Source organism: Pungitius pungitius, chromosome 20 (genome assembly GCF_949316345.1).
Source record: "Pungitius pungitius chromosome 20, fPunPun2.1, whole genome shotgun sequence".
NCBI classification, from domain to species: Eukaryota; Metazoa; Chordata; class Actinopteri; order Perciformes; family Gasterosteidae; genus Pungitius; species Pungitius pungitius.
This window is the reverse complement of record NC_084919.1, coordinates 1,717,966-1,738,327: the sequence shown is the minus strand read 5'-3', so window position 1 is coordinate 1,738,327 and position 20,362 is coordinate 1,717,966. Positions and strand designations below refer to the sequence as shown.

General features: G+C 49.9%; 2 protein-coding genes across 2 annotated transcripts; both read right to left on the bottom strand.

The window, feature by feature from the left end:
* Positions 1–197: 197 nt before the first annotated feature.
* Positions 198–2,207, bottom strand: gjb7 (gap junction protein beta 7). The gene is made up of 2 exons (XM_037448666.2): positions 2,136–2,207; positions 198–1,415 (listed from the first exon to the last, which is right to left on the bottom strand). Exon 2 carries the CDS (start codon positions 1,404–1,406, stop codon positions 618–620), a length of 789 nt encoding a protein of 262 aa, XP_037304563.2. The 5' UTR covers positions 1,407–1,415; positions 2,136–2,207; the 3' UTR covers positions 198–617.
* A 570-nt stretch (positions 2,208–2,777) lies between these two features.
* cenpe (centromere protein E) lies at positions 2,778–20,323 on the bottom strand. Its single transcript, XM_037449460.2, has 53 exons — positions 19,815–20,323; positions 18,855–18,982; positions 18,687–18,776; positions 18,471–18,589; positions 18,258–18,377; positions 17,854–17,935; positions 17,694–17,761; positions 17,542–17,616; positions 17,396–17,447; positions 17,209–17,296; positions 16,882–17,011; positions 16,624–16,743; positions 16,394–16,546; positions 15,974–16,299; positions 15,203–15,824; positions 15,014–15,070; positions 14,693–14,860; positions 14,528–14,602; positions 14,369–14,437; positions 14,076–14,207; positions 13,813–13,990; positions 13,576–13,730; positions 13,246–13,413; positions 13,014–13,130; positions 12,830–12,934; positions 12,618–12,734; positions 12,373–12,540; positions 12,162–12,293; positions 11,943–12,014; positions 11,724–11,837; positions 11,557–11,634; positions 11,271–11,483; positions 10,924–10,998; positions 10,621–10,704; positions 10,119–10,340; positions 9,436–9,669; positions 9,048–9,281; positions 8,752–8,835; positions 8,251–8,367; positions 7,946–8,167; positions 7,274–7,495; positions 6,803–6,928; positions 6,545–6,700; positions 6,294–6,479; positions 5,867–6,079; positions 5,525–5,728; positions 5,271–5,447; positions 5,082–5,182; positions 4,884–4,981; positions 4,661–4,796; positions 4,166–4,587; positions 4,040–4,078; positions 2,778–3,341 (listed from the first exon to the last, which is right to left on the bottom strand). Exons 1-53 carry the CDS (start codon positions 19,865–19,867, stop codon positions 3,262–3,264), a joined length of 7,776 nt encoding a protein of 2,591 aa, XP_037305357.2. The 5' UTR covers positions 19,868–20,323; the 3' UTR covers positions 2,778–3,261.
* Positions 20,324–20,362: the final 39 nt, after the last annotated feature.

The following is a 20,362-nucleotide window of genomic DNA, read 5'->3' as shown; positions in this document are numbered from 1 at the left end:
TAAAATGTTAAACGGTGCGTATACAAAGAACGATCAACACATTTTGACTGATTTTAGACTATAACCTGACAAATATAAAGATAATTCATCTAAGAACAATGGGATTTGTGGAACTGTGGCTACAAACTAAGATTAGACTAAACAAAACTGTTAGCCAATCAACATTAAAAGGGAGCTAACGGCTAATCGAGCTACACGTGTGTGTAATAATGATCATGACATCATTCATAACGGGTCAAAGCTTTTGTGATGCACAAAAAACTAATTGAGATGGATTAAATGGGTTTTAGTTGGTGTGGTGACAAATTATTAAAAGTCATTATTCAGGTCCACAAACACTGGATCCTACATTTCCCACAATGCAACTTCGATGACCTCTTCCTCCCTGCCTCGTAGCTCCAGATGATGAATTATGATGAATTATGAAGTTCCCTCCAGAGCCACAGCACGTTTAAATGAGGAATAAAATGTGTAATATTGGAAGAAGGACTTCCGCCTGGTTATGGTGGTTTATACTTTACAGGGAGTTGAAAAGCTTTGGTCTCTTAAATAATATCTATGATTAGTCTGTTCGTCTTTACAGCACAGATGTCCTTTAGGACCGGACGGCGTGGTTCTCACGGGGCGGGGTGGGGGGGGGGGAGCTGCGCGCTCCTCTCCTCCACCTCTGGCTCCACCTCTGGCTCCATCCCGGGCTCCGCGGACACGAACCCGTCGGCGGTGGACCCGCGCGCGCGCGCCCGGCCCCCCGCCGCCGCGGGCACGTACCGCCGCGCGAAGCACTTCCACAGGTGCTTCCACACGATGTAGGCCAGCTCCGCCAGGTTGAGGGCGATGCACAGCAGGGAGGTGGCGCCCATGATGTAGAGGAAGACCTTCTTCTCCGTGGCCCTGGCGATGAAGCAGTCCTCCGTGTTGGGGCACGGGCTCTGGCTGCAGCGCAGGCGCGTGGGCACCGCGAAGCCGCCGTACACGTAGTAGAAGGCCAGCAGGGAGGCGGCCTCGAAGCTCACCTTGAACAGCAGGCTGAGCACGTAGGTGGCGAACAGCCCGCCGTCCAGGCTGCCTTTGTCCCGGTACAGCCGGCGGTGGTGCTTGGCCTCGCGGTGCTCCCGGTAGGCCACGTGCAGCGCCACCAGCAGGGACGGCGTGGACACGGCGATGAGCTGCAGCGCCCACAGGCGCGCCTGCGAGATGGGGAAGAAGTGGTCGTAGCAGGCGTTCTCGCAGCCGGGCTGCCGGGTGTTGCACACGAAGTCCTTCTGGTCGTCCTTCCACACGTGCTCGGCCGCCGCCACGTACACCAGGATCCGGAAGAGGAAGACCACGGAGAGCCAGATGCGCCCGATCACCGTGGAGTACTTGTTCACCCCGCTGAGGATGTTCTCCAAGAAGCCCCAGTTCATCTTCTCATCCTGCCGCGGGGGGGGGGAGGAGGGGGAGGAGGAGAGAGCCACAGGTGGGACCAACAGGTATGGACACACAGTTGTAATGAGGACCTTCCTTCCTGAAGGATCCACCTCTCCTTTAATACGCATTAAACATTATTTATTTTTATTTTAAGTCCCGAACGGATGCTCAAGTCTAGAAGACATTAAAGGACATTCAGAATCATAATAAATTGTACAATCTATTTAAAGTAGAATCTGTTTAAATAAACCACACACAAACACATTATCAAATATTCAAACCAACACCTGAAAGTGGGCGGTTACCTGAGCCCGGTTTATTGGTTATTGATCGATTATTTTGTTGATTCTACTCTGGGCCTTTAAATGGTAGAACAAGTTCATATTTTTATGCCATAAATAAAGGATTTTTACGTGTCACACTTTTATGGCAAACTTCATCATGCTGATTTATGCTTCATGATAAGTGATGTATTGATCTCAACATGTTGACTGATCTTCGGGGAGGGGGGGGGGTAGTGTATAACAATCATATGAAACACTACATATTAATGCGGTCTTATAACCCATTGATCCATTGATATTCAATACCAGAAGAACCTAATCACCAATGACTAAGCATTTGACTCGTTTGATGTTTTTATAGATAGAAGCACAACCGCTACGTCATCGTGTGCGCGTGAGACATGAGCCCCTATAATAAATGATAGATTTCTATAGACTTACCGGCGGGGACCCCCGGGGTTCCTCCTCCTGTAGCAGCGGGTGGTGTCCGGCGCTCCGCTGCCTGTCCTCCACCTGTTTGCACACCTGCGGGGGGGGGGGGACGACTGCGCCACACCTTTTCCTACCGCACGCACACGCACACGCACGTTGTTTGGTTTTCAACAGACACGGGTCATGGTGAATTACAACAAAAGAACCTGTTGAAGAGAACTTGGTCTCCTTGAAATCACCTGCTGCAGGTACAAAGCGGTGTGTGTGTGTGTGTGTGCGCGCGCGTGTGTTTGTGTGCGCGTGTGTGTTTACACAGTCAACAAACATCCCCATGGAGTTTTTCCAGTGTAAATACCGCCTGCTGTCAGCCGGTTTCGTTCTGTCTCAGTGGGGGGGGGGGGGGGGGGGGGAGGACGCGCAGCATCCCGTGTGCGCGTGCGTGCGTATATTTCCCTCACCTGCGCGGCCAGGTGCGCGCTCCGTGGGTCGGATCGCGTGTCGCTGCTGGTGAATTTTTAATGTCCCGGTGGCTCGTGTCTCAAATGTCGCTCGTTACGATTCAAATGGTACTTTTCTTTAGAAAAACACTCACGTCACCGTTTATTGTTTAGTTTGTTTTAATGAAAACAAAATAGCAATAAAATATTGGACAGCTTTCATGCAAATTCAATTCTTCAATACATTTGCATGCACAGCAAAGGTTTCACTTTATTTATTTTCATTTGACAAAGAACAGTAATTAAAAAACACAGGAAAGAATCTTTCAGACAGGAATAAAACAGTAATGTTTATATATTTAAAGTATTTGTAGATCAGTGGCTTCATGGTGAAGTTCGGTCAGCCCTCAGAGTCCCAGGTGACGTCAGAAGGTCCCTGAGGGTTCAGGGTTCAAGGCCTTTGGGGAGACGTTCGGGCCTTAAACACATTCAGGTGGGACCCTGCTTTGTGCCACACTGCGGAGGATTGTGGGTAAAAAGATCCTGCTAAATGTGATTGCAGAAGCACGTCATGGTTGTTTCGTCCTGTAACGGAACATACTAAATCTATCGCTGAGACAAAGCTAATTTCTTTAGGACTTTTTATTCAAATATCAAGCGTAAAAATATAAAAACACACAAAAAAATAGACAAACATTCTACTGCGTTTTACACATTTCTTCTTGCTTCGGAGACTGAGGCCACCAGTCCTCCTTCCTGTCTGCACCTGCAGCCGCATCTGAAACACACAAGACTTCAGTTAGACCACCTGGGTCACCTGACATGGCCGCCCCCCCCCTCCCCCGGCCGAAGAATCAAACGCACCCGCCTGCCACCACCACGGTGAATCAAGTGCACCAGTCACCAGTCAGTGCTAATTGTAAAAACATCACACACTCAAGTTTGTATCAAGGTGGTTCATGGAACTCCTCTCCCCCCCCCCCCCCACTTCTTCCTCATAAACTAGGAACCAGGAGGTTGTTACATTAGAACGTGTTGGGAATTAGTAACCATTTAATATTTTATTCCCTGCATTGTACCGTGTGGTTACGTTTGAGAATCATCAATAGTTAGAATCATTTGTTTTTGATATTAGTAGGAACCCATCAAATTAATGAATACAGTAATTACTGTAATAACAAGAGCGAAATGTTGCATAAATCTATGAGACAAGTCCAAATCATGACCGTAATAAATTATTATTAGATACTATTTAGGAGTTAGGGATTCTCAAATAGTGAAATAAAGTTAAAAGCATCAACCTCAGCTTCCATTTAGCTTGTTAAATTGTTAAAAATGACGCTTGGCCCTGATTGAAAGAGCCAAAGTTGGTTCCGCGTAACACGATGAAGGTGAAGCACCAGCCCCGATTCAGGTTCTAAGTGGCAACACCTCCTGGTTAGTGGACCCCTCAGAGCATAACGCGACAGACGTTACCCTTCTCTGCGCCTGGTCTATCAGGAGCATCGAAAACACCTGGCAAAAACAAACAGGTGTTTACCAGGTTAAGACTACGAGACAGAAACAACCGCAGGGGGGGGGCGGACTCCGGACGGGCCTCACCTGGATTTGTTCCAAGGCTGGAGTTATCAAAGAACTGCTTTGGGCAGGTTCTGGATAACAGCTCCGAGCCGCCTCCCCCGTTGAAGAAACTGCTCTTGGAATAGTCAAGAAACGAGGTCGCAGGGGAGTGCGGGGCCTTACGGGGGGAGTCCAGGGCCCTCTTGGGGGAGTCCAGGGCCTTCCGGGGGGAGTCCAGGACGTTCCTGGGATTAACCGGGACCTTCCGGGGGGAGTCCAGGACGTTCCTGGGAGTAACCAGGACCTTCTTGGGTGAGCCGAGGAAGTCGGAGGTGTCCGAGGAGACGGAGAGGCCCCTCTTGGTGGGGTTGGAGGGCTTGTCCCCCTCCACCTTGCTCATCGCCTTCAGCTTGATGGCTCTTCCCTTCCACTTGCCGATCTCTTCCTGATGGCTGGACACCAGGCTGCCGGGACAGAGACAGACATCAGAGGGGGACTAAAAAGGTGACCCACCCACCCGGGCCGCTCCGCCCTCACCTCTCCAGCTCTGTTATTTTGAGTCGAAGCTGTTTGACTTCCTCCTCCAGTTTGGTCTTCTCCAGCGCAATGCTGGTCTGGACCACCAGACCTCTGGGGTTTATCAGTCTGGCGTGAAGCTCCTCCCCCTGCAGGACTGAATTTCAAAACGGGACCACATCAGCGTGCGACTCCACCATCGCTCCCAGCGCCGTCCCGCAGTGATCTCCGGCGGCTGACTTACGCGAGTCCTCTCCTTGCTGCTGTGATTTCCTCAGCGTCTCCTTCAGCTTCCTCACGGACTCTTCCTTCTCCTTCAGCACGGTGCTCATCGTCTGCATCCTGACGCGGACAAAGACCTCGGGGTTAATGCCTCGTTTCCGACATGGCGGCGCCTTTCGCCGCACGATCGAGGAAACAAAAAAAAAAAAAGGGATCTTACTCCCGTTTGTGTTCATCCGAGGCCGAACTCAGCTCCACCTCCATTTTAAAGAGTTTCGCCCGGAGTTTCTCCAACTCGACAGCGCTGGGTGACGCGTTTTCCTGAAGCAGAAAGATACCATCATCATCATCATCATCATCATCATCAAACGGCAGGCGGCCTCTGGGGCCTGAAAACGCTCAAACGCACCTCGGAGTGACGCAGCTTGGCCTTGAGGGCCCGGATGGTGCCGTCCTTCTCCTCCACCTGGGCGCGGCTGTCCTGCAGCTCCGTCTGCAGCAGCTGCGTGGCCTGCTTGTGGTTGGACACTCTGCTGCTGGCTTTGAGCTGCGCCTCCTCCAGCTGCTTGATTTGCGCGCGCAGAGCCTGGCGACCGGAAACACAGCCTTTGGTCAACTAAACGTGGGCCCCTGAGAGCTTTGGTGAGGGGGGGGGGACCATACCGTGACTTCCTCTTCAGCCTGACGGAGCTGAAGCGCGAGCTGCTGGTTCGCCTTCAGCAGGCCGGGCTCCGCCTGGGAAGGAGCTCCCTCCAGCGCCTGCAGCAGCGCGGCGGTCTTCCTCTTCTCGTCGCTGAGCCGAGAGTCGGCCTGAGCCTGCAGCCGCTTCAGCTCCCCGCTCAGGCCGCTGTGCTCCTCCGTGATGCCCTGCGGGAGTCAGCTGGGTCACATGACAACTAGAAACCAAGCAGCGGCGCCGCAATTCATGCGTGGAGCAGGAAACGCAGGTTAGCACGCGGCTACGCGTAGCTAGCGGGCCCCTGACGTCGCGTTGCGGAAGACTACCTGCAGGGTCATCTTCCGCCTCTGAGCCATCGCCGACCTGTGCTCCACCTCGCCGCTCAGGAGGCCGTTCAGCTTGGCCGAGCTGAACGGCTGGATGGCGTCGAGGGCCTTCACCTGCTCCTTGAAGCGCTCCCTGACGGCGAGCTCCTCCGACAGCTCGCTGCAGTACGAGTCCCTGTTGGCCTGCAGCCCCCTCAGGACGCGGGACGTTTTCTACCCATCAGAAATATGGATATGTTAAACCACACATTGTTCCTGCAGGGGAACTGAAATCCAACCGTGAAGCAGGTGTCTGCCTTCATAGAACAAAACTTAATCCCACAGTTCTGTTCTTAGAAGACATTTGAGCAAACTGGTTCCGTTGTACCGGTTTTGTCCCTTTGGTTTGGGCGATCAGATACCCCCCTCACCCTCCCTTGTCAATCACCTGCAGGTAGAGCTGCCTCTTCTCCAGCAGCGCGCCAACGTCCTCCTCTCTGGCCGAGTGGCGCGGCGCCCCCACCCGCTGCAGCAGCGAGTCCTGCAGACGCCGCTCCTCAAACACGGCCATATCGGTCTCCACCAGGTACTCCATCAGACTCCGGTAGCCCTGCGCTCGCACCAGCAGCTGCTCCTGTGGGGGGGACGTTAATCAGCTGATCCAGAGAGGACGACCTTTGTGTTGGTGGTGATATTTACCTTGATGTCACCCAGCGTCTGACCCATCTCCCGCAGCACGGCGCTGTAGGCGTCCATGCTGGGATCGGGGCGGCCGCTCTGCTGCTGCCGGTCCTGGGCGCAGGGGTCGTACTTTGGGAAGACGTCTACGAACCTCTGCAGCCTGCCGAAGGACTCCTGCAAAAGATACGAGTTAAAGGGGGGGGGGGATCACAGACACAGCAGAAGGCCTCCGGTCAGCTGCTCATAAGCACGACAACAAATCCATCGTGGCGTTACCTGGAGCTGAGCGCGAGAGTCTCTCAGCGCCGCCGCCTCCGCCGCCTCGCCTCCACCGGCGTGCTGTTCCAAAGCGGCCAACTGCTCTCGGAGGCCAGAGATGGTGGAGTTGGCGTCACTGAGCATCTGAACGAAGGAAACAAACAAATGTACGAATGGCTCAATGACTCAAGCTGCATCAGTGTTTCTATGGAGTGCTGTTTCTAAATGTGTGTGCGTGTGTGTGTGTGTACCCGAGTGCAGCACGTAAAAATAATTACTTTACAAGGAGTTTGAACCTCTTTAGAGACCCGTGGGGTTCTAGTGCTGCACTCAGGTCACTTAAAGAGTCTCCGTAGAAACCATCGATCAGCTCAGTTTAATAAAAACATCTGTAAATCAACGAGTGCGTTAAAGATCATCTCTTCGCTCTGAGTTCAACTTAGTTAACGTCCCATGGATGCAGTGCAGAGGCTCATCAGACAAACGTACCGTCTCCATCTTGTCCTCCAGCTGTGCTCTGAGCTGCTTCTCCTCCCTCCTCACTCCCTCCAGAGTCTCCAGCAGCTGATCTCGTTCCTCGCTGAGCGACGTCACTCGACACAGCAGCCCCTCCGTCTCCTCTGTGGAGGTCTGAAGGATGGAGTCCTTCGTGGAGATCAGAGCGTCCCTCTCTGCCTCCACCAGCTGCAGCTTCTCAGACAGAGTCCTCGTCTGTGAGGGAAGGAGCAGTCAGGAGGGATGTTTGAATCATCTCTGCGAAGGAGGCTCTTCAGCACTTCCAAGGTACCTCAGCTACAAATGTCCAGACTCCAGAAGGATTTATAGTCACAAAAAAGGTACACGAAGTACTAATTAAAGAGTTTTAACTTGATTTGACCAGATGTTCAGAACCGTTCCAATGAAGCCTTTCCAGACTCTGACCCTGAATGACGGTGCCGCTGGCAGAGCATCGTCTAGAAGTTGTAGCTCCCTCCTTCTTAATACTAGCATCAAATGAAACTAGACCTCAATAATCCATCGGTACCAGCCAAGTGATCAGAGCCTCACAAATGCTCCAACGCTGGAGCACATCACGACGAGGGGAACAAAGGTCACGGCCCAAATGTGTGAGGCCCCACAAAGGGACACTATTTTATAGAAGTAAAGCTGGTTGTCACAAACCTCCATCTGCATGGTCTCCATCTTGTCCTCCAGCTGCTTCTCCTCCCTCCTCACTCCCTCCAGAGTCTCCAGCAGCTGATCTCGTTCCTCGCTGAGCGACGTCACTCGACACAGCAGCCCCTCCGTCTCCTCTGTGGAGGTCTGAAGGATGGAGTCCTTCACGGAGATCAGAGCGTCCCTCTCTGCCTCCACCAGCTGCAGCTTCTCAGACAGAGTCCTCGTCTGTGAGGGAAGGAGCAGTCAGGAGGATCCACCTGCTTTGAAGACAGGTTTCCTAAAAGCACATTGAAGTATCAGACACTAACTTGTTGATCCAGAGAACGTTCCTTCTCCTGACACAGTTGGTCCAGATCAGAGTTTCTCTGGTTCTGTGCACCAAGCTCCTCTTGGAGGGACTTCACCAGTTCCTGTGTGCTGGAAGCCTTAAAACACAAGATGTAAAACGTGAGTCAGTCGAATATGAATCCAGTGAAGGAAAAGAAAAACATGGTACAGTGTCATAAACTAAAATCACTTAAACAAAATAAATTATTCTCAAAAAACACAACACTGCCAAATGAAATCTATAATAACAGCAACGTAAGGAGGCCGCCCCTGGGTTTGGCCAATAAAGATATCTCTAATGGCACGTGTTTTTATACCGAATGACTTATTTCAAAGAAACTAATAAATTAGCACACCTCTGATAAACCAAAGATTAAAAGTGGTGGCTTAGCGTGATCCGTTGTGTCTGTCAATCAACCAATAACTTAACAACGTTGCACGAGAGCTAATCAAGCTCTCAGCCTGATGAGCAGCGTCCTCACCACCGCCTCGCTGCGCTGTAGTTCTGCTTCCAGCTCGCCCTTCTGCTCCGTCACAACCTGCAGAGACGTCTCCAGCTGTGTGATCTGCTGAGGCAGAGCCAGGATCAGTATTCATCCTCAAAATTATACAAAACACAGTTTTAATGTAGACAGAATAGAAATGTAATTTTTCACCACTGAACCCGTCGCAAATGATTGTTTTCTGGCTCTTATTTCAACTTGCAGTTATTGTTGGATTCCACAGTAACGGCGGTTTAACCTAAATATTAAAACAAAAAAGGTCACGTGTCACAAACCTCCATCTGCATGTTCTCCATCTTGTCCTCCAGCTGTGCTCTGAGCTGCTTCTCCTCCCTCCTCACTCCCTCCAGAGTCTCCAGCAGCTGATCTCGTTCCTCGCTGAGCGACGTCACTCGACACAGCAGCCCCTCCGTCTCCTCTGTGGAGGTCTGAAGGATGGAGTCCTTCGTGGAGATCAGAGCGTCCCTCTCTGCCTCCACCAGCTGCAGCTTCTCAGACAGAGTCCTCGTCTGTGAGGGAAGGAGCAGTCAGGAGAAATGTTTGAAACATCAACATTTCAACGCTGGAGCACATCACGACGAGGGGAACAAAGGTCACGGCCCAAATGTGTGAGGCCCCACAAAGGAACACTATTTTATAGAAGTAAAGCTGGTTGTCACAAACCTCCATCTGCATGTTCTCCATCTTGTCCTCCAGCTGTGCTCTGAGCTGCTTCTCCTCCCTCCTCACTCCCTCCAGAGTCTCCAGCAGCTGATCTCGTTCCTCGCTGAGCGACGTCACTCGACACAGCAGCCCCTCCGTCTCCTCTGTGGAGGTCTGAAGGATGGAGTCCTTCGTGGAGATCAGAGCGTCCCTCTCTGCCTCCACCAGCTGCAGCTTCTCAGACAGAGTCCTCGTCTGTGAGGGAAGGAGCAGTCAGGAGGGATGTTTGAATCATCTCTGCGAAGGAGGCTCTTCAGCACTTCCAAGGTACCTCAGCTACAAATGTCCAGACTCCAGAAGGATTTATAGTCACAAAAAGGTACACGAAGTACTAATTAAAGAGTTTTAACTTGATTTGACCAGATGTTCAGAACCGTTCCAATGAAGCCTTTCCAGACTCTGACCCTGAATGACGGTGCCGCTGGCAGAGCATCGTCTAGAAGTTGTAGCTCCCTCCTTCTTAATACTAGCATCAAATGAAACTAGACCTCAATAATCCATCGGTACCAGCCAAGTGATCAGAGCCTCACAAATGCTCCAACGCTGGAGCACATCACGACGAGGGGAACAAAGGTCACGGCCCAAATGTGTCAGGCCCCACAAAGGGACACTATTTTATAGAAGTAAAGCTGGTTGTCACAAACCTCAGTCTGCATGGTCTCCATCTTGACCTCCAGCTGCTTCTCCTCCCTCCTCACTCCCTCCAGAGTCTCCAGCAGCTGATCTCGTTCCTCGCTGAGCGACGTCACTCGACACAGCAGCCCCTCCGTCTCCTCTGTGGAGGTCTGAAGGATGGAGTCCTTCACGGAGATCAGAGCGTCCCTCTCTGCCTCCACCAGCTGCAGCTTCTCAGACAGGGTCCTCGTCTGTGAGGGAAGGAGCAGTCAGGAGGGATGTTTAGTCAACTCCACAGTCAGATTTAAACAGTTTATAATTCAAACATATTAGAGACCAGCTTTGCATCTAATTCACCATGAAGACAGATCCCCTGATATCGTACACAACTTTGTCAGCGGTTTATTCGTTAACCTTTTCAACACGACAAAGAAACATGATCCACCAATGTGATTCACGCCGAAAGCTTTGACTGAAATCCAAGTTATGTTCAACGCCGGAGTAGAAAGGTCCATTTGGAGAAGAACTCACCAGCTCCACATTGCCTTGAAGGTCAGACTTAAACTGGCTCAGCTCCTCCTCCTTTTTCTCCAGATGCTCCTCCAGCTGTTGGATCTGAAGCACAATCAACGTCGCCGCTATTACACGCTCCAGAGGACACGGAGTACGAATGCAAACTGAGAATCAGTAAGTTCCAAAGTAGGAGCTCAGTGCAACGAGTCGCTTTTGACTTTTCTTTAAGAGGTTTTTTGTTCAACGTTTGGGGACAAATTGACAAAGATGAAAGGAAACGTGACCGAGGTGTGAGAACGAGAACAAGGGACGATCTCTGACCTGCAGAGCGGAGCACAGGTCCTGCTCCTCCTTCAGAGACTGAGGCTCGGCGCCGAGCTGCAAGTCACACTGCACCTGGAGGACGGGGAGACAACGAGAAATGACGACTTTATGCAAATCCGTACATCTTCTTCATGTAGATCCCTGCAGCTTTTTGCCAAGAGCAGAATTCTTTTCAGATTCTTGGAAAACATTAGTTAATACTATGCAACAACAACAATGTACTTGCACATCATGACATCCCAAGTTATAATTTCAATGATGGTTCCAGTCCACATCAGGGTAATGATCGGCATCTAGCCCCGTCTCGTCTGAAAGATCTGCCCCCCCCCCCACCGAGCTCTCACCGTCTCCATCCTGTCCTCCAGCTCCGCCCTGAGCTGCTGCTTCTCCTCCCTGACCGCCTGCAGGGTCTCCAGCAGCTGATCCCTCTCCTCGGCGAGAGACGCCACCCTGCGCAGCAGCTGACCGCTCTCCTCCGTGGGGGTGGGACAGGAGCTCATCTTCAGCGACAGAGCGTCTCGCTCCGCTCGCACGCTCTCAAGCTGCTCGGCGAGGCTCTGTTGAAGACAGAAGATTTCCAACGTGGAATCGCGACGTCGTTTATTATTCTCAGTTAACATTTCAACCCACCTGTCGATCCAAGCCAGATTCCCTCCGCTCTCGGAGCTCCTCTTGAAGAGATGAAAGAAGAGACTCTGTCTGCGCGACCTAAAAATTAGAGAACAGATCGTAATTCAAAACGTCACCGGAGGGAACACAGAGCTCCAGAAAAGGAAACCATGACACAAGGGACACACCTGTTGCTCTAGCTGAGCTTTCCTCTCTTGGAGTGTCTCCAGTTCCATGTTCTTTTGCATCAGCTCCTGAGTTTTCTCTTGCAGCGATTGTAGAAGACTTTGAGAAGCTTCAGTCTGAAAAAAATAAAAAATTCCAGTCATTGATTCAAGAGCTACTGCTTTTTTTAACATGACCGTGTGATCGCAATTAAATCCCATAAATGCTCAGCTGCCCCTCACCATCTCCGGAGCACTCTGCAGATCACCTTCCATCTGGTTCTTCTGTTCAGGCAAGGCAGGGAGTTCCTTCCTCTGGAGACGAGAACGACCACATTTATTTAAAGTATTTACCAACAGAACCAGAGTTTTGATGGGCAAGGCCGGTGTTAATCCAGATCGTTCTCAAGAAGAGACCAAAACCATCCAAAACAATAAAGTATCTTTTCTCTCGAAGCAGACCTGGACCTGCATCTCCTCCATCTCTGCAGCTTCCTGTTCGGAGGTCTGCGCTGCCTCCAGCAGCTTGATTTGCTCCTTCTGCTTACGATTCTTCTCCAGGGCCGTCCTCAGCTCCTCCTGATTCTCAATCATCTGTTTGGCAAAAAGAAGAAATAGTAAATGAAGACCAAATCAAACCGCTGAGGAAATGCATTTTAAAATCACGACTGACCATCTCCACGTTTTCCTGCAGGTCCGTGCGCAGCTGGTCCCTCTCAGCTGTGAGGGACGTGATGGAGGAGAGAAGCTTCTCCGCCTCCTCTGCAGAGCTGCTCTGCTCGGACAGGAGAGCGTCCTTCTCAGCCTGCACACGCTGGAGCTCCTCTGACAGACTCTGCATCTGTTGGGTTGGACAGTCAGTACCTCGACAATGAAGGAGTGGTTTTTAACCCGCTTTCTTCATCTAGTTTCACCCACATGTTGATCCGATTCCACCTGCTTCTGCTTAGCGAGCTCCACCATATTGGAGTTCTGTTGGGTCTGCTCTTGGAGCTCGCCTTGAAGAGATTGCAGAAGAAGTTGCGTCTGTGCAGCCTAGAAATCAAAGTAGAACGGACTTTAGTTGTGAAAGATAACATCAAATTTCAGATATATTCACAGATGTTCCAAATAGCAATGTGTTAACGCACCTCCTCCACGTGTTCCTGAAGGTCCCTGATGAGCTGGTCTCTCTCAGCTGTGAGGGATGTGATGGAGGTGAGCAGCTTCTCCGCCTCCTCTGACAGACTCTGCATCTGTTGGGTTGGACAGTCAGTACCTCGACAATGAAGGAGTGGTTTTTAACCCGCTTTCTTTATCTACAGTTTCACCCACATGTTGATCCGATTCCACCTGCTTCTGCTTAGCGAGCTCCACCATATTGGAGTTCTGCTGGGTCTGCTCTTGGAGCTCGCCTTGAAGAGATTGTAGAAGAAGTTGCGTCTGTGCAGCCTAGAAATCAAAGTAGAACGGACTTTTTAGTTTTTGTGAAAGGATTGGAACGTTAATATCATCATGTATATGTATATTATTCACAGATGTTCCAAATAGCAACGTGTTAACGCACCTCCTCCACGTGTTCCTGCAGGTCCCTGATGAGCTGGTCTCTCTCAGCTGTGAGGGACGTGATGGAGGAGAGCAGCTTCTCCGCCTCCTCTGCAGAGCTGCTCTGCTCGGACAGGAGAGCGTCCTTCTCAGCCTGCACACGCTGGAGCTCCTGGGACAGCTCATTCAGCTGGACGTCCCCAAATGAACAGACTCAGTTACACTTATGGGGGTCACTACTTTATTCATGTTCAAGTAATCCAACAAGATTCTTTCTGACTAATCTTTAATCAGCTGCTGCCTCTCTTCTTCAGCTTCATCCTCCAGTGTTGCTCCCTCAAAAAGGACTGACCTGCTTTGTCAAATCCGCCACCTGATCGGGAAGCGCCTGGAGCGGGGCGAGCTCCTCCAGCTGGGCTCTGAGGGACCCTTCTGCCTCCTGAGACGAGGCCAGCTCTGTGCTCAGCCGGGCCGCCGTCTTCTCCAGCTCCAAGCCGTCTATCAGGTCTGCAGACGGAAAAGAAATTCCCTGAATTCGTTTATTCATTCCGCAGTGCAACGAAAAACCTCCCAGACTTTAAGGACGTACTTTTGGGGACGTTCCCGTCGAGCAGAGCGGTGAGCTTGGTGTTCTCGTCGAACGCCACGTTGAGCTCCTTTTGGAGGTCGCTCTGCATCGCTCTGTAGCGAGACTTCTCCGCCTCCAGCTGAGAGCGCAGGCGGACCACCTCCGCGTCCATCTTCTCGTAGCCGGCGTTCAGATTCACCTGGAGGAGGAAGATCAACACGTATTACAAAACGACTAAAGAAGCTGGACACACCCGCCCGAAGGTTGCTGGTCTTTCCACTCACATTCATCTCCTCCACAGCGATGTTCTTACTGCGCAGGTGGGCCCATTCCTTCTTTGTGTCTCTGCTGAGCCCCTCGGCATCGTCCAGAGAGCGACGGAGCGCCACCACCTCCTTCACCAGGTCCTTCCCGCTCTGAGAGAAGGAAACGTTATCTACACGATGATGAATACATTGCAGTCGAGCAGTGCTGTTTTTTTTAGAGTAGCATATTTACAAATGTGACTTAAAAGATTTCAGTGTAAACAACAACAGACTGAACCACGATGATGATAAAACTATTAGGAAACACATACTAGACTCTGAAGTTCCTCTGCAAACTCGCTTTTATTCTGCAGCTCTTTGGACATGGTTTCGAGATTGTTCTTAAAAAAAATAAAAAACACGTGAAAGTTATTTAACAAAACTGCTTGTGGCTAAATGAATATCTCAACATGTTCTGGAGGAAAACTTACCTGAAGCTCAAGGCGTTGGAGTTCAGAGGACTCGAGGTCGCTCTTCAGTTTAGAGACTTCATTTTGCAGCTCGTTCTGTGAGATCGACACAAACAAGATGACCACATAGCAGAGAAGAAGCCAAGCACAGGATCGTCCTTCGCCCCCTCGGCACCGACCACTCACCTGGTGCTCTTTCCTGAACTCCTCCTCCAGAGAATTGAACTCTGCCAACTCCCTCTTCTCCTCTAGCTCCTTTGACAGAGTGGCTTTCTCTTCTTCCAGGCGCTTGATCTCCTCCATGAACATCCCAAGCTCCTCCTTCAGATAGTGCCGCTCAGCAGTCACCTCGTCCTGTGTAAAAAAACAAAACAGAACCTTTGACTCAAGACTAAAATAAATACATTTAGGAGATAATAACCAGATTTTCTCCACTTTCAGAAGCGAAACCAGCTCCATTTGTCAGAGGAAGTAAAGTAAGAGCCAAGAAGCTGCACTATTTATTACCTTTTCTTTAGCCAGAGTCTCGCACAGCTGGATGGTCTCTGAAAACTCTTTTTTCATCTGGAAAACAAGGTCTGAAGATTAGCACCGAGAGCAGCTCACAGCATGCAGAAGCAGCGATTTGTGTGTCCTTGAAGATTTCTCCTTTAATCAGAGGAAAGAGAGCAGGTGTAATCAAAAAACGCAGCATACCTGTTCATCAGTGTCACTCCAAGTGTGGCTCTGTTCTTCCAGCTGTTTCTCCAGGTCTGCCACTCTCAGGTTCAGCATCTCCACCTTTTCATTGGCCTCCAGCTGGGCCTCTGTCTGCAGCTCGACCTCTCCCGCCCTCGGTTCTCCCGTCTGCATCTTCTCCAGGGCCTCCTGCTTCTGCAGAGACTCAGTCTGGAGCTGCAGCTGCAGCTCGGCCTCGCCTGCCCTCTGTTCTGCCATCTGCATCTTCTCCAGGGCCTCCTGCTTCTGCAGAGACTCTGTCTGCAGCTGCAGCTGGAGCTCGGCCTCGCCTGCCCTCTGTTCTGCCATCTGCATCTTCTCCAGGGCCTCCTGCTTCGGCAGAGACTCTGTCTGCAGCTGCAGCTGGAGCTCGGCCTCGCCTGCCCTCTGTTCTGCCATCTGCATCTTCTCCAGGGCCTCCTGCTTCTGCAGAGACTCTGTCTGCAGCTGCAGCTGGAGCTCCGCCACAACGCCATCTAAAGCCTCTACTTTTGTCATGGCTTCCTCCTTGTGTTTAGTCTCCATCTCCAGCTGCCTCTCCAAGTTGGACACTTTCCCTGAAAGGTTGTAGGTACCTTCAGGGGACATAGAGTCTTTGGGGCTGGAAAAAAGAAAGAAAAATAAACATTACACGCAAACTCCAGGGGCTTGTTCCATGTACAGCAGCTGGACTAAACAGAACACATGTACAGTAAAGAGCATAAGCCACACAGTGAAATGAGAGCTGTTGTCCGTGTGAAAGACACTCACCTGTCTCCGAAGCTCCGAACTGTCACAGAGCTCTGGCTCATGTACATTTCGTACGAAGGCTCGTCAGCAATCTCCCAGTGACCGTCAAAGTCCTCCTCTTCTGTTGAAAGGCATTTAACGGTCAGCGCGCAGTCCACCATTAAGCAAGCGGTCACATGGGTGCATTCCCTGCGCTCCTGCCTACCTTCACACAGATCTGACATACACGAGCGATCCGCTCTCCTCCTCCGAGCGAAGGGCTCTCCGGAGCTGAGGTCAGACGGGCCGTCGTCGCGCGTGGACAGATGGGCCATCTTCCCCCCCCACGTCACCCTGCGCTTCGGCCTCTTAAGAAAAACAACAGGAGCCGAGTCGTTACAGCCGCGACGCGTCAAGAGAAAGCGGCGCTCCGCCGACAGAGCTGCTTTGGCCGGTAGTCACCTTCCGAACCGGAACCAGGTTGGAGCTGGAGACCAGAAGCGTGGTGAGGTTTTTGATCCGGTCCTCTTGTTCCCGCTGGAGCTGATCTTTTTCCTGGAGAAGCTGGGAGAGAACCTCCTTCTCCGTCGCCGAGGTGTGCGTGTGTGAGGAAACCTGTAGCGGACACGCGCATACGTCGTTGTGACGGGAGTCGCGGGCGCGGGAATGAGAACAAGAAAACAGACACTTACCTCGTGAAGTCGGCGCTTTAGGTCGACGATTTCGTTGCGGTACCTTTTGAGCAGAGCCCCGTCGTCAGACACCTCCGTCACGTGGGGGTCGTTCTTCATTTTTTTGGCCGTGCTGGCAAACTGACACGAAGAGAGACTTTGAGAAACACCGTCTGGATTGTTTTCTCATACTTCATGTTTCAAAGTTAAACTTTGAACGTTGCACAAATGTAGAATATGACTGTATAATTAAATGAATATGGGAGACATTCCACCAACCTGCAGAGTGCTGAGCGTCTCGTCCAGAGCGGCAGGAGTGATGGTGCAGATAATGACTGTTTTAGCGTTGCCCCCCAGGGAGTTCTGCAGGATGCGGGTCAGCTTACTGTCTCTGTAGTTTGTGAAACTCCTGAAGGGAGAGAGGAACAACCGCGTTAACGAAAAGGTCATCACCGTCCTTCAATCGATGTTCAACGAGGCGTCAAACGCGAGCTGTTAACAGTGAACTTGTGAACCACAGAATTCATTTATCCATGTCACCAGTCAATTGAGGGAAAATCAGAGAAAGTATCAGTTATGTGAAAACAAGTGTTTTTTTTTACTCACTTCTGGCTTTCATCGGTCAGTTTCTTAATCACTTGGCCGAGTGTAAACAGACTCCGATTGATATTGCAACCTTCCTTAAAATGTGTGCCTAGAATTAAAAAAAACAAGCAGATTATTGTTAAGTCAGTAGCGTGCAAACACTAAACCAAGTTGGCATTACACGCCCTACTCCGGTCTTGGAAGTTACCTTCAGCTCCCGTTTGACTTGCTCTCTCAGAACCGGCCAGATCAACTAAATTCTGGAAGATCAAGTGAAATTGCTGGTGAGCAAACAATCGTAACACAAAGTGTAAAGCAAGACAAGAAAAAAAAGAAAAAAAAGAGATAGCTTACCAAATGAGACACAATAACGGCGCCGTCCGCAATCTCCCCTGAAGCCGGCTCGCTAACTTCCCTGCTTTCCAGGATCTAAGAGGAAACCCAACCACCAAGAGTTTATATTCCCCATAAGGACGTTTCTTACTACACGTTGTGCCGTTGCTCACCATTCGGAAAATGGTGTGAGAGCGGCTGCTGCGGTCGTTCATCTTGGTCTTTGCGTAGTGCCGGTTTTCTAAGGGGGGGGTGGGGCAGAGAACACGTTGGTTGTGACACAGTGTGAATCCTCGAGGGACCGGTCTCATGTTCAGGGACCTCGGAGCGTACCTTCTCCTTTCCGAATCCAGGCCAGAACTTGGGAAGTAGACGTGACCAGCTCCTCCGTCAGGTCCGCCACGTAGATGTTTTTCTGCATGTTTTACAAGGCACAATCACGAGGGCTTATTTAAGCATCTTCCAGCAGCGTTGACAAATATTTAAAGATTAGTTGGACTCGACATCATTAAACCCAAAAAGTAGTGTTCCGTTAACCTGTCACCTAAAAAAAAAAAAGCTAAATGTGTAAAGGTTTGAGGCAGTACCTGTTATTACGATGAGTCATAACTTGAACATAAACAGGCCTCCACTACAAACCATTTCTTCAAATTGAAATTTAATGATTGAAGGTTAGTTACTTGAAAATCCCAAAGAGAGTCCAAAGGGAATTCCTCAAACATAAATAGCCCACTTACATTGATGGTCTCTCGTACTTCCAGAGGTTTCCGCTTCCTGCTGTCAACGAGTAGATCACTGACCGTTTCGTTGTAGATTTCCATGTAGGAAACCCTCAGAAGGAACTCCTTCTTTGAACACTTTTGAGCAAAAGAGAAGTCCTCGGTTAGCAAGAAAATCCAGTCTAACAAAAATGAGCTGCGGAAAGTTTTAAAACCGGATTAAATTCCTACATTTCTAATTGTTTGGAAGACTTCGTCGACAGCCAGAGGGATGACCCCATGAATACGGTCACCCCCCATCATGGTGAAGGTCTTTCCCGAAGAAGTCTGTCCGTAAGCGAATATCGTTCCTGTGGATCAAACACAACGAACACAAAAGGTACAAAGACTTAACGGGGCAACGCATTACCACCAGACAAGTCACCTTGTACCGTTTCTATTACACACCATTGTATCCCTTGACAGTGGACACGACCAGAGGCTTTGCGATCTCCTGGTACAGCTGATTGGTTGTTTCATCTGCAGTGAAGACTCGGTCTGTGAAGAACAGAGAAGGAAAAGTGAACGTACGTTCTGGCTGTGACAAAAAGGAGGCACAAAGATCCAGTGACATACCGAAAACAAAGCTCTTAGTGGAGTTCCCGTCATCGATCTGATGAATTGATTTCTTGTCTGCCTTCCAAAACAGCGGGACGGGCTTCGGGCTCCCTAGAGCGAGGCTTTCCGCCGCCGCGCTTTCTTCCCTGCGAACAAGGACACACAATCAAGAACGCGTGGGAGGTTCTGACGGAATAGTCAGCAGACAAAGGTTGACGGTTTCTCTGTGAAAATTAATTTGTAGCTGAATTTTCTAAAAACACCCTTGATGGTTTTATGAGAGGGGCCAATCCAAGCCCCTTGTGTAATTTGTATTTGAGACACGGAAAACAGATTTCCTTTTTGTTAATTATGTGACACATAAGCCAAGAGTACAGTAAAACTCAAAGGTTTGGACAGGCCTTCTCATTGATTTGAAGGAGAAAGGTGCAAACACTGGGAACATTTTAGACTGAACTGCATGAATTACTATAAATTCTTGTTCCCCTCAGGTTCAGCTGTAATAACTTGGCTGGTCTCGTGGCATTTCCTCGTCCAGTCATAATGTCAGTTCATCCATCGTCTAAATTAGCATCTATGAATGTGAACATTATTTACAGTGTATAGATATGAAATATGGGGAATTTGGGGTTGTATCGATACCCTCCCGGTGGATGAGACTGTCCGGACCAGGTCAAGTCTTAACGTGACGTGAATCCTTTGATACACTAATGGTTGATTTGAACAACACTCTGGTCTTAACGTCTCGTTAAGTGTCCGGTAACGTTAACTTCGTTGTGACCAATCGGACACTGACAGAATAGAATTAGTTACGTTTCAGCATTAACGTTGAAAATGACTCGCCGTTAACGTCATAAATGAAGTGTTGATGTTGGGAACAGTTAGCATCAACGTTAAGAAACACGGCGTTAGCTAATATCTTGCCGTTAAAACTGACGTCAACTCTTTGCTAACGTTAGCTGTCGGCACAAAACTTACCTCGCAATAAGCGGACGGACTCGGACACATACTTTAACCGCCGACTCTTCCATTTTTAGTCAACCACCAGACATAAAATCCTCCGGAACAACTAAAGTAATACAAAAACAAACTGCGGGACCGTACTTGGAATATTATTTTCCTCTTTGCTGTTTAAATTTCCCCCGCTTTGCTTCTATTGGTCGACGTCATCAGCTACACACCTTCTTCTTCTCTTTTTTTAAAAGTTTACTGGCAGTTGGCGTCCCATCTTATTGGTGCATTACCGCCACCTTCTGCACCGGAGTGTGGATCAGACAATATACTTCCTATCTTTATCCCAAAATACCCCTTCATCGCCCCCACAAAACATACCTATACCCCAATCACCTTTGTACCACATCCCTGCATTTCCATCATATCCGATAAAATACCCCTGTGCTCCAGCTGGACACCTCCATCGATGCTTGTATAAACAAACGAGTTAGTTACGTTTTAGCTGCGTTTATGTATTTCACTAGAAATATGAGTACACCTTAAAGGATCGAAAAGTATTTTATTTTTTTTAT

Excerpts from the sequence above, each read along its gene's own strand:
- gjb7 (XM_037448666.2), bottom strand. The coding sequence starts at position 1,406 with ATGAACTGGGGCTTCTTGGAGAACATCCTCAGCGGGGTGAACAAGTAC.
- cenpe (XM_037449460.2), bottom strand. The coding sequence starts at position 19,867 with ATGGAAGAGTCGGCGGTTAAAGTATGTGTCCGAGTCCGTCCGCTTATT. Across the intron at positions 18,378-18,470 it reads TCTTCCAAACAATTAGAAAT|TGTTCAAAGAAGGAGTTCCT; the intron begins GTAGGAATTTAA and ends TTTGCTCAAAAG. Across the intron at positions 17,762-17,853 it reads CTGGATTCGGAAAGGAGAAG|AAAACCGGCACTACGCAAAG; the intron begins GTACGCTCCGAG and ends CCCCCCCCTTAG.